The 14,009-nt window shown below is 37.3% G+C and overlaps 1 protein-coding gene across 4 annotated transcripts; it reads right to left on the bottom strand.

Moving 5' to 3' along the window:
• Window positions 1-289: 289 nt before the first annotated feature.
• Window positions 290-13,753, bottom strand: LOC116940609 (sideroflexin-1-like). Of its 4 annotated transcripts, none has more exons than XM_032950662.2 (12): window positions 13,621-13,661; window positions 13,408-13,507; window positions 11,088-11,275; window positions 7,711-7,881; window positions 7,401-7,499; window positions 6,426-6,501; window positions 6,094-6,179; window positions 4,703-4,830; window positions 3,477-3,526; window positions 3,307-3,356; window positions 3,100-3,147; window positions 290-2,793 (listed from the first exon to the last, which is right to left on the bottom strand). In XM_032950662.2, exons 3-12 carry the CDS (start codon window positions 11,249-11,251, stop codon window positions 2,697-2,699), a joined length of 969 nt encoding a protein of 322 aa, XP_032806553.2. In that variant the 5' UTR covers window positions 11,252-11,275; window positions 13,408-13,507; window positions 13,621-13,661; the 3' UTR covers window positions 290-2,696. The 4 variants fall into 4 exon arrangements, with proteins under 4 accessions (XP_032806553.2, XP_032806552.2, XP_032806554.2 ...); XM_032950661.2 differs by having other exon boundaries at window positions 13,617-13,654; XM_032950663.2 differs by lacking the exon at window positions 13,408-13,507 and having other exon boundaries at window positions 13,621-13,753.
• Between the last annotated feature and the right edge of the window lie 256 nt (window positions 13,754-14,009).

Genomic DNA, 14,009 nt, shown 5'->3' with positions numbered 1-14,009 from the left:
CAACATTCACTTGTATACGTTCATACAAATCAGAGGTATATACTAACCAAATTACAAGGTGTAGTGCGATCTTGGTGTACAGCTACACATTTTTATTAAATCAAAGAAAGTTTACATATGCAAATTTTTTTGACAAACAGTATTGTTTGATTATATTATTGTACACCATGTCACCTGCCGTTGCTTCAAAGGAAAATGTGTATGCACCTAAGCAAATAGGAAAAAAGGAACAGCACACATTTACTCAACCTGCAAACACCCTTCACAAACTCGATGCAAACCAACTTAATTGACTTATGATGGCTTTATTTCACTTACAACAGCTTTACAGCACTTGCTTGCAGGATTTGCCAGACGACACACTTCCATAATGATGCCAGCACATTAACATTGTCATACATGTCAACACCTATACTTACCATTTTCATAGTTTCCTGCAACAGTTAAAACAAATTCACAACTATAAATGTTATCAAACCATTCTGACAATACGGTGATTTACCATTACCAAATTAACCAAAATGTTCATTACCATGCTTTCTTTCCTTTAACAAAAATTCAATAAGAATGCCTTCGTTTAAGTGTCAGAAAGCATACAATCCAAGTGAGCATCTTTACTGAAAAAATTCGGAGGTTTTTCTTTCAGTGTTTTGAAAATAAGCATCTTTACTGCAGTGATTTAAACAATTTTCAAGTTGGTAAGACGCCTAATTAAAACTCAAAGTTACAATTTAATTTGCATGAGGTTTAAGTATTCTTGCATAAGGCAGCACATACCTGTAAAATATCAATACAAGTAACTTAATGATGCATTTTCATCTGTACTTTATGTGCAGATTTATTGAAACAACATATGTACCCTTTTGCGATATTAATGCTTACGTCTGGGTTCTCCAACCGGAAGAAATGGGCCAGATATGGCTGCGATGGTTGTTGGAGTGGCCCACCAAGACAAAGAGATACAAATTTGCTAAATTAAGGAGCATTAAACCAGAGCTAGGGGTGAGAGCTGTAGACGGGATTAAATATTGGTGATATGAACGCAAGATAAACAAGAAGAGAGACCTAGAGAAAAGAGGTACAGTTAGATTAGTGGTCACATGTAGAGACGTTATGATGTTACGACGGGGTGACATCATACCATCTGTACATGAGACACGTCATGCGACCTGTTAGTTTTATTGTGGACCCATTGGGAAATATGTAAAAAGTACTCTGCATTACAGAATAAAACTCGAACATGAAGTGCTTCAAGTATTAAACTATTTTCTAACCATAGAAAAAATGTTTTGTACACTTGAACATTCCAGCAAAAATGTCCATTCTGAAGAAATAATTAAAATGCTAATTCATATGGACTTGTGGACATGCACGCCTGTTTTACAAATAACAAAAAATGTTCAGAAAATGCATTACATAAATCCAAGATAAATATATTGTTCATAAAATCTACACGTACAATGTAGATGTTCCTGGTCTTATCGTTTAAACTTGGTGTTCATTATAACATTTCGCCACATTTACCTTTGCTCATCTCTCCAGTAGTGTGAATAGAAAAACAGTGAGGAAGTTTTAGTTGTACATTATACAGTACTTCACCGTTTCCAAATTCGGTATCAAGTTGCATTTGTATGCATATACAGTCATACAGTACTGCCTATGCCTCTAAAAAATTGATTTTGCACCATCATGTGGTAGTTGTCCTTTTATACACTGGGAATTTTTAAGTGATGTGATATTCTTATCTAATCTGGCTCTTTCCAGTATAGACCCGATCGATTCTCATTCAGGCTGGATTACAAGAGTCAAATTACATTACTATTAACTTTGTGAATCAATCCAATATACATGAATGCAATAATCACAATTAGGTATGCTACACATTACTAATAATAGACTTCGCATTTATGTAGGAAATAGTGAAATTGCCATGGAATGTGCAAAAGCAAGACATGGTTTTTAATTTAAAATGACATCAGGTGTGATTAAACTGAAATATTTCTTGTACATATTGGCGAACACTGATCAATAAATGTAAAACAAACTAGATCAAATCAAATTTACAATAACATTTACAATAAAATCTACTAAATAGACTATCCAATTACTGACATTTAATCGTAAGTCATCAAGTCTTGGAGCACAATAAGGGACATGCACGAGCCCAGCACATGTTAAATCAATACAGCATTCTCTCAGACGGAGAATGAAGGGCAACTTACTATTTTACCCATTCAAACATTGCAGAAATATGAATAGACCTTAAAATACATTAACGGTATTAATTGGGTGAGCATATTCGAAGGAATTTGTAGAGACTTCAATAAACAGCACTTAGGAAACGTCATTGGGAGAAACACATGGCACAAATCAAACAACTATTTAAATTCTCACCATAATGAAAAGTGAAATCTTAATCTAGTATTTTGTGTACCAGATAATATAAGTATAATATCTATGATACCTTTGAAGAAAACCTAAATCATTTCATCTCCATGTTAAAATGAAGCAAATTCATTTTCTGTTTCTTACATGAGCACCCTCCTTTATAAAAGACCCCAGTTCCCTGAATGTTTTATGCATCTGACTTCAAACTTAACATTCGTGCTTATCTCCTCTTAAACATTTTGTGCCATAAAGATGATGTGCTGGTCAGAGAAGCAGAACGGGGAGGTCACACTACACCGTGAGGTCGCTCAGAGTCCCTTGTTAAAGTAAACAACGCTGACCCCTGGAGCAGACTCACGAATTTTGGTCTGAAGCTCGGGCTCCAATCTGGTGACATTCATAGAACTGAGGAGAGAAACAACAGGTGACGATGGAATGCAGTCCACAAATATGTACTCTTAAGTCATTCGTTTTAGTAATGTTCAAATTACCAGAGCTGAAACGCGGTATTTGACCATAACGTATATAAATTAATGACCAAGCAGAAACATGTTTATTGACTGTCGTGCAAGATATTATCTCCTGCATTTGGTATCATGAGAAAGACCGTTAAGCAGCATCACTTTCATCACCAATATATACATATGTCACCAATATATACATAGTGTGGTCATTTATTTAAATGCGCTTTTTTTATTAAAGGCAGCATACCTTTTTTGGGGGAAAAGTGCACAGCACAGCGGGGTTGCAAACACCAAGCTGTAGATGAAAACAAACATGGAGAATATATCTACACAGGTAAACAGGCCTGCATCATTATTTATATTCGACAGCAAGGAACCCAATGCAGGAAACATTATACCAGGCTATTTTGGAAATAAAATATAATGCCCAAATATCAAAAAAGAAAAAGCTTACCAAATTCCCACCAGACCAACTTGTATTGGTGCACTCATCCAAGGGTATCTCTGAAATTTACAAAAGTAGGCATATGTTGGAACTGACATGATCTTTTATATAATTTTTATAATAAAACTATGCCATTATAAGTCTGTTTCCAATGTGATATACGAAAGCTGAATAATTACCTTCATAAATGCCCTCTTCTCCAAAGCATTCATAATAAATGGTGGGATGGCTGCAAATAGAAATTTCAAACGTTAAGTGTAAATATATCCTCGTATAATTAATGGAGTTGTGGCACTTATTAGTGCACTGTGCTATGAATTTAGTGACCTAAGTTCGATTCTGTCACAGAAAACAGTCATGAGCTTCCCGCTTCATAAACCCACACTGACCAGCATGATGAAGAATGTTCGCCTAACACCCATGATTAGTATGGCATGAGGATGCCTTCATCCAGCAGTGGAATGACAATTGCACTGTATATTACATTATACTCCTATGTTCAGTTGGTTAAAGATTCACTTATCTTTTCATCTGCTAACCATCATCACTTAGCTACACATGCTGGTGAATAAATACCAAATGTATGCGAAGTAAACATTTGAGCACATTAAACCTTAAAGGATGCAGGCTAATATTGTTTCTACAGTGTTTGGTTTAGTGGAAGTACCTTTCAACTCGCAGGTCATTTTTTAAGGTGTAATGTTCTCTATGTAATTATTGTGGGTGGATAGTTCACCGAGTTCAAGTGCTAACAAAGCCAAACAACAGCTTTCACTCTTATGTTTGCACAACAGGATGCAGATAAGACATCAGGGCAAACTGAAGAGCCCATGTGGTTACTACCTTCACCAAGACTCAAAATAACATTACATCAACATTGTTAAACATATTAACACTGATTATATTTAAGAAAGTGTATATTTTCTATTTAATAAACAAGATTTGCTGCATATAACGATTCACAAAACTACGACATCAAGCTATTAAATAGTGCCACAGTAGTTACTACATTGTGCTATAACCCTATGTAACTCAGTAAAATTCCTAGCCAAGGCTAACACCAGTAGTGCGTGATACCTAAACTGGTAATCGGTGCACTTTTACCAAATACTACTGAGCAGCATGCTAAAGTATGGTCAAATAATTCCCATGATTGACATGTTGTGGGAAAGCCATTAGTGGATTGACAAAGAGCTGTATATTCTGTAAAATATTATAACTTTAGTACGTATAAACTAATCATATCAATAACTTACGAAATTTGTCAATGCATCACTCTTTCTCTTAATAAATATAATGTATAATACTACAATACCTTTAAAAATGTATGTTTATACATGATGTATAGCAATGATCTGTAATTTACAAAAATGAGGATGCATCTGCAATGTCCAGATATCCTTACCCATGCCCGGTGCTGCCATTCCGATTCTGGAAACGACCACTTGGGTGATGGCCTGCTGGGCTGCATTTGTGGATTCTCCCAGGCGTTTTCCTTGTTCATCAAACACTGGGATTCCACATTTCAGCTCCCTGGGAACACATGGGCAAATGCCACAGAAAACACATAGCCACACACTCATACGCACAACTGAGAACACTGCATATATGAACAAGCACGAAAAGCCAACAAGAAACATTTTTGAAATGTAATGACAGGTCCTCAATTGTAAATGTAGTATTTCAACACTGAACTACTGATGAAAAGGGAACTTGATTGAATTGTAACGCATGTAAAACATGCAAACAATTTAATGACAGTATTTCAATGATGATTGAAGGTTTTCGCATCTACCCTTTTAACCTCAGATTTACAACAGACTATACGTACTCTTCTATTGTTGCCAGACCCATGTGTAGCTGAGCTATACTGTATATTTAATCTTTAAAATGATTAAATATACAGTATATGGTAATCCCAATACAGGCAGTACGGAAAAGGATAATAGTAAAAAGATAAAGACATACATGTATCAACATTTAATGTTGTACATACCAAAAAAAATTTGTTCGTAAAAATCACTTTGAAAGCTGGCTCAATCTGACCCCACACGTGCCGGGTTGTACAACTAAACTTTGATGGCTTTCTTGAAAGATGTACAGCAGAAATGACTACAAAATAATTCCATTAAAATGGAAAGAGAGCCAGGACAAGATTGCTAAAAAATATGTTTCATTCATCAATAATGTAAACCACATGCTTCAATAACATTTACATACTAAGCACTTACGCAACATAGGACTGCAATAATAAGAAACCCAACTACACACATGACAGTGTTACACAGAATAGTGTTATTTGATAGCTTACACCCTTCTTTCCCACCCACTTCCAGGAAAATAGGGTCTCTAGGATACAAGGGGGAAGCAGTAGGTATGGAAATTAACCGCTAAATTTGTAAATAAGGCTGCAAGCGGGAAAACAGCATGGATTCTAATGCAAGGGATCTCAACCGTTGACCTGCAGGAATCATGCAGGGATCCAGTTTCAAGGGTACCATAGAAAATTATTCCATTTTAATGATAACTAAAATGGGTTGAGAACACCTGCACGAATGTATACATACAATTAGAACTAAATCTACTATATGCAACTAAAGGGTTATATTATAAATTTTATATGAGTAATATTGCATGAAACACTTACCAGACATAAAAGTATGGGGGCTTCATTTAAAAGGGTGAAATGAATAGGAAGACAGTTATTTAAAAAAAAAACTTTAAAAAATGTTCAAACAGACATTACAGACAATGATTAAAAGCAGTTCAGAACAGGTCTCATGTTAGGTTATGTACCTTTGTCTCATGAAGGGTATATTGATGCAATTTGCAGCAGCCACCGCCGCAAAAGGAACAAAGCGCCCAATGAGAGGGGTGACTCTCTAGTAGACAATGGGGAAATGTACATCAGATTAACACTACAATGTAAAATGTTTTGCCACCAATGTGCCAAAAAAAATGTAAGTCTAAATATCAGCCTTGAATAATACGAACAACATTCACAGTCATTTTATATACAACATATAATTGTTTGCGTAAAGATAATAACAAATTTGTTACATGTATTTGGAAATAAAGAATAGAAGTCTGCAAACATTTATTTAACATACAATTTATTTATGTGTTACCTTGGTGAGGGAGTTGAGGCCCAAAGCTGTGATAACAGCCCCAGAGGTGGCACAAACATAAGCTGTACCAAGTTGGCTGCAAAGCAATACATACAATTAGGATCTGATGAAAATTTGAGCGCTGAAATCATTAAAGTCATGTTTTTTTTTATATTTCCCAAAAATTATTACAATTATGCTTTGTCTCCCCAAGCCGTCATCATCACTCACAGGTAAGTGGGTAGACCATGGCTGATGATGAGGCTGTCAGTGTCATAAGTCAAATAATGAATTTGCAAAGCTCAGAAAGCAGCAGACCGTATGGTGTATAATGGCCCATTAAAGAGATTTTTCTCAAGACTTCGACAAAAATATTGTCGAGTTGCTTTATTATTCTTTAAAGAGTAGCGGTCACAGTTTCCCATTTGTTCAACTGTCTCATGACAGTTACATCCATATTTTTACTCTCATGGCAGGAATTTAGCCAAATTAAATACAAAACCAAACTTAATCAAGATTTTTTTTGTAGTTATTGATAACTCGGCTGAGATCATTAGTTCGCTCCACTTGATATGCAAGTTAAATAATGGGAGGCGCCCAATATTTGAATCCAGCAGTTACTGGTTCAACACTGAACTGTAAGCCACCTGGTCACCTCAAGAAAAATCATTTGAACAAAATAAAAGTTTAACATACATTTTTACACATGAATATGGACCTCATACATATATAAACTTTCCCAGATATTTCAAGTGAACTTTTTACAATAAATTGCAATGCACCACTGCAGAGATTGTTTTTATATGTAACTTCAACGTATAAGAAGTTAATAAGTTTTTCCAATGTAAAACCCACTGAGCTCTACAGCTCTTTTTCAAGGGCGACCTGGCCAAGAGACAACAGCAGCAGCCAAATGACAACTCAGCAGTGTGAGTATAACATATTTTAACACACTTCAATACAATAGCCTTTTAATGAATAACTGAGGTTGTTTACCTGACTGTAAGAGGCGCATCTCCACTACGGTTGGTATAGTTGACAATTGCATTAAAAGACTGATTAATCCATTGCCAGAACAGCACTGCTGGAGTGGATCTGAATAAAAAGAAATCACAGCATCCATCAAACCATAAATCTTTTATGTTTGTAAATCTTTCGTGAGTCACATTACGTATCATAACAAAATGTAACTTAATATTATAGTTGCCGAGTGCATTAAGACAGTGAAAACCGCCTAATGAATGTTCACCAACCTGTTTTTTTTTCTTATCTATAATGATGGAAATGAACATTGTGCAGTACTAACTTGTAAAAAGTCATCATGCAGCCAGTGATGGTCATGTTCATGGGGACTTGTGCCGACATGCGGCCAATCAGCATCATCTTTTCTCCGGTGTCAGGGTGGAAGGCAGAGTCGTAGACATATTTTGCGTTCCAGAGCTCATCTTCCGTCAGGGTTGGGGGTACAACACCCAATCTAGACACAGGCAAAACAGATGTTGCTAACATTCTCCACCTTTCATTTCATGAAGAACCATTTGTAAATTAAAATATCTGATAAAATCCATTTTGTCCCAAAATGTCATAGCTGACGATTCTTTTAAGGGGTTACAATAAATGCTAAACGAATATAAAACAAAGATTGGTAACCCTTAATGAGTAATGACCAGAATGGTAAATATTCATACCTATGATCTATTTCATCAAATGAAAAACCTTTAAAGTTATCTATTCATGACAGCACATCTATATGGAAAAAAAACTGTAAAGATGGTCAAGGTGGTCATTCAATCACCTTATTGTTAGGAGCTTAGGTTATCAAGAACCTCGATGCTACCAGTGATCTATGACATGAGAATTGAGCATTTGCTGCAAGACAAATGGTGCCCGTTCCTTTCATTGGATGGACCATCTTGGTCATTCATCATTTAACCCCCAGTAATGGCCATATTAATATGAATGATCCTTCTATATCACATTCAACTCAAATAAAACTTTAATGAGATCATTTTACTTTTCATACAAATCACTATTAATCATATAAAATGTCAGGTTTTTACATCATCGTATAAATATAATTACCAAATTAAATACAAATATGATTTTTACATCTGTAGAGGCCTTCATCCAGAAGCAGATTCACAATAGGCTGCAAATTATATTTAGACTTAGAAATAAGCCTTAAGTTCATATTTGTGCAAATATAAAATTACTTAAAAAAAGTGGTAAAATCATATGGGTACAATGCTCTATTCTCATTCTGTAAAATGTTATGGAAAAAATAATTTATGTGGCAACATACAATACATATGGCCATATACAACATACGTATATGCGTGTACCTGGCGATGTAGGTTACTTGAAAAACACATTTGCACATCGTATCCCGTATTGTCTGTCAAGTGTTAAGCTTCTTTGGGCTCTTTCTTTAACTTAATAGACTTGGCAGACTAAAGTTTTGGTTTTTATCTGGAGTCATATTTGAGGTATTACCTGTCAGACTTGTCAAGATTGTACTCAGTGCATGGCTCGTCCATTAATAACAAAGGAACAATCTGGATGCAACACATCAATGGTCACAGCCAATAGTCTTTCATTTAAGGGAATACAGGCAAATATTATTGCAAATATTATTACAAAATGTGGGGAAAACTGCATTAAATGCTTAAGGATAATACACTGTATCAGTATTATTTTAAATGTCAACGATACATGCACTTAGTTGAAATATAGCCAATACACAAATGTCGACTTGTAATGGCCAGCCATTTTTGGAAATTAAAACTTAGCCCAACCCACTTCACAATTTTGGGAACAGCCATCAAACTCACATTTTAACTACAGTAAACTGTATTCTTGTAAAAGTTTTAACGTGTTCCCCTAATTAAATACATATTATGTCTGGTATGCCAAAATTTCCTTTATAGCTGCTATTGTATTTTAAATGTAAAGGATATAAGACATGTTTAATAAATAACGTAAAATAACGCGTCTTTAATATGCATTCGTCTCATGTTTAAAATAATGTAATTGGCCATACACACTGCCCACCAAATGTGTAACGAGTTTACAAAAAAAAATGTACTTTCCATCTGATTCAAGTAAATAAATGTATAAATGAGACATTTAATTAAAATCTGAACAGAACAAGCCTTGACATTTGGGTGTAAGCAGGCAACAATACTGCTATATTTGGCATGAACCTTTATTGACCATGGTGAAAAGTTCACAAAGTCAAGTATCACTTTTCACATGTGCGCTGTAATTCAATGAGGTGGTCGAACTTTTTAAAAAACGTCAACACTAGTCTTTAAAGCAGTATTGTAGTACTGCCAAGAAGTGTAATAACGGTGTGAATGCTTTCAAGGAATACATGGTGAGTTAATATGTTTGTGTCTCTTCACAATCACTATTTCTTACAAAGCAATGCAGTGTACACCAGATAATACTATACTTATATTCTTGGTTCTTTCGGTAAAGTCACGTAGAACGGACTTTACCGAAAGAACCAAGAATATGAATCCCTGCAGTCATGAAAGCTTTAAATCAAAATTTAATACTATACTTGTTATTTTCTTTGAACCCATCTACGTGACTTTCCCGAAAGACCCAAAGAATATGAATTCCTGTCGTCACGAAAGTTTTAAGTCAAGATTTATACTTGAATTATGTTAATAAATTGTTAATATTTAAACATTTTCACAAGAAAGGATGTAACAATCTGACCTTGTCAATGTTTTTTTTATATATACTGGAAAAATGTCGTTCAATGTTCAAAGTTTAACAATTATATTTTACTAAAAGTTGTAAAATGTACCATTCCTTCCAATGTTAGTAAAATGTTGTATAACTAATATGTGCAACCATTTGTCAATACCCTGCCAGATGAAGGCCTCCTCATGCCATATCAGTCATGGGGTTGTTTGACCATATTTCAGCACACTTGGCAATCTTGGTTCGTGAAGGAGAATGAGGGGGAGCAGTACATGTTATGATATCACTCGGAGTTGATGTTAGCCGTGGCAGGTTATTGCGCAACCACCACACCACTGCTCCCCCTCCCCCCATAATCAATATGAATAATCTTAATTTTAATTGGAGAATGTTTCATGCAAAATCTTAAGTTTTATTATTAACGTTGTAAGATGTTAGGCGTACGAAGAAAGAAAAACTACTTTCACTGTTATTACTAGCATAAAAGCAAGTCCATCCACATATCATTAGACCTCCTTTGCCAGTACCAAAATGTAATAATAGGGTTTTTCCCCTTTTTTCTGGCAACAAAACTGAAACCTTTTCTACAAGGATTCATGTCTGCATTAACCACAATACCAGCAGTCAAAAGGGGAAAAATCCTTTATTACATTTTGGTACTGGCAAAGGAGGTCTAATGATGTAGATGCTCACCCCGAGCCCTCATTACTTTGATAGTGCATTGTCTTTGAGCTGTACGCCTTTTGGTGTCATCTGGTCGAGCACCAATTGGGTCGAGGTTCAAAAGAAAGCTGTCCCTTGGTGTGGACCAATCAGTTTCAAGGACAATGCATATATGATCATAGTATGTGTTTTGTTTACATTTTGACTGCAGGCATTGTGGTTAATGCAGACATGAATCCTTGTAAAATAGGGTTTCAGTTTTGTTGCCAGAAAAAAGGGGAAAACCCTATTATTCCATCCACATACTTGTAATTTTCTATGATGTTGGAAGCTGCATTCAACGTATCATTTGACAGCAGCACGTTACGGGGGTCCGTGACTGTGAAGAAATGTTTTGCCCGTCCGGTGAAGGTGCCCTGGTCCCAGCGTGGCTCCTTGATGTTGATATCATTGCGCAAGTTTCCAGACATCTTTGGCCTTTCCGACTCCACCTTCTGCGAACATAGAAAAAGCTGAATTGTAACTTATAAGCAACAATGGTAAGTAACAACATATAATCACAACTCAAACATATTTTGATTGCGTTTTTACAAAAAAAATAACAAAAACGTATGTGCATCAAGGAGCTCATAGTTATTGGTGACACATTAAAAAGCTGTCAATAAACTTCCAGCCTGCGTTTGCACTTTGTTCACCAGCTGCTGTTGCAAGTTAGGTCATCCAACGCCTCTGCATCACTGAGCATGTGCAAGCCGAGGACATTGATTTGCCCTTCAAAAGGCCATGCGCGACAAGCTGGCTCCACTTAATGGGAAGCAAATGTGAAAATGACCTACAACTATTACATGAAAATTGTACAGCATGAAGATGCTTTTACAAATTCAACAATGACAATACTTATTAGATTCAAAAGTACACATTCACTTTCTAAAAAAAACATTGCATATAAAACACTGAATTGTGTACATAGTCGAACTCCACTCGTAGCGATGTTTCGTTTTGTGGTTCACATCTAGTTATATGGTTGTGTTTAACATGCTGTATATGGCCCTTACAGCTGTGAAAGAAAATGTTGAAAATGCACTTTATCTGAAGCTAAAGGTACCGTTGTATAATTTAAAAAACATACCAATCATTAAAACTAAATTAATGGAAATACAATTACAACTATACATATTTAAACCATGCAATGTTTTTTGCATAAGTCTATTTTAATGACCAACATGTTATAATGAGTCACAAAGGACTGCAGAGTGTATGTATGTATGATGCCTGTGAGATTTCGAATCAGGCTTTTGTATGCATGGCTGCTTTCCGAATTATCTTTAAATAATTTATGCTGCGATGAAACGAAATGCTTGGCCCGGAATACCAAAGGCGTGATATAGTCAAATAGAATCATAAATATCAGTGCATGCTCACGAAATATCCATATAACACAAAGTGGATATACAGTCAACATACGTTGCATGGCTTATCATTGTCACTCATCTCACAGTGCAATGCAGTCCTACATTTAATTTAGGATGGACAAACAATCTAACGCTCAGTACACTTGACACCGGCACAGTTTGTACAGAGGTTTAATTCCTGCCAGAGATGCGCAATGTGTAGGAAAACTATCGTAATAGTTAAAGACCCCAAATGAGAATAACGATGGCACAGACATGCCTTTGCCCTTGTGTATAATAACTCTGTACAAGGTTGTCAGCAAAGCAAAACCCATGCAATCCTAAATTGGCCTTTCTAGAGCAACTCGTACAAATCACACAATTAATTTTGCATGTCTTTTTTTACGGTAGCATTGACCGGACTCATTCATGGAGACACATTTCGCCGTATTTACACTTGTGGAGGGGACTCTCACCAATGACACTTTTTGAAGAGACGTTGACACAAAAGCCACTCACTACTGACAGTCGCAGAACACCCGCCAGAACTATGCCCTCGCCACCGGACATTTGGGGAGCTACAGTTACCAGAGACATTGCAGCAGGAAAAAACAACAGCTGCTTTGTCTACGCCGCTCGCCTTCACCAACCCGCACTGATCACTATGCTGAAGTATGGTCAAATAACCCACAAAAACGGCATGGGGAGGGGCCCTCATCCAGCAGTAAATTATCTAGAAAAGGGCTGTGCATTGACCAACGATATTGGTGGAGCCAAACCCACCACAGACTTCTGATGTCACATTTACCAGTCCATCATTTTGTTGTATTGCATCATGCACGCACGACTATTGCCCCCTCTCCATCACAACCCCGCAGTGCCCGGCGTGAACTATAGTCAATTGCTTCGTGTTTAGTTTGTTCCCCAACACCCCCGCCCCCCAAAACCTCCGATGAGCACGGTTGGCTAGGTACGGTGCGAAAGAAGTTCAACGCAGTACATACATTCAGCAGATGTGCAAACAATGCAGTACTGACAAAGGTGGAGCCACATTCATAATTCATAAAGCCATTTTATAATCCCAGAGCTGACGATCCAGTCCGAGACCCACCACACATTCATGACCCGACAGCTGGCTTAGCTTCTCTCCTCTTCGAACGACTTAAATCTCTATCCATCACACACACACAGAATGTAAGCAGCGATATCTGCTCAACTGCAATTGAATTCGTTACCTTTTCTTATTATACAATAAAATCGCGGGGCCTGCGGCCCAGCCCAGAGCGATTTCTAGCCTCCTCCACTGCTTCCCTCTTAACCCTGCTCGCAAAACCGCTGGCGTGAACAAAACAGGCAATGTAATTACTACGAAATGTATGATGTAAAAGTAGTAGTAATGATTGCTTGCTGCGACGATCACAATAACCGGTGGCCGCACACTCACTCACTCATCCACTGCGGCTGCCTTGCTGCTGCTGCTGTACCGGGGGGGGGGGAGGGGCCTGTGGTGGAACGAGTTGCGGGAGTCACGTGCCCCGCGAGACGCGCGAGCCGCGCTCCTATTGGCTGAGCGGCGCGCACACCCACCCGACGAGGAGCGGGGGTGCGGTGACGTCGCCGGACCCACGCGATTATTTCAACAGTGACGTCATGGCGCGAGCCACTGCTCACAACAGCCGGGGGGGGGTGGTGGTGGTGGGTGGGTAAAGGCGCAGCACTGCAATGGCCCTGCTCGCAACACACCGCTGGAGAAATGGACCAACGCTGCTCGAAATCAGTCGTTCTCAACTTTTTGTTTGGTTAATTGTACCCTCTTTGTTGAATTTTGTTTCAACCG

Source organism: Petromyzon marinus, chromosome 9 (genome assembly GCF_048934315.1).
Source record: "Petromyzon marinus isolate PM22_M1 ecotype Great Lakes invasive population chromosome 9, UKy_Petmar_22M1.pri1.0, whole genome shotgun sequence".
Taxonomy (NCBI): domain Eukaryota; kingdom Metazoa; phylum Chordata; class Hyperoartia; order Petromyzontiformes; family Petromyzontidae; genus Petromyzon; species Petromyzon marinus.
The sequence above is the reverse complement of the archived record's forward strand: the minus strand, read 5'-3'. Positions and strand labels throughout refer to the sequence as shown.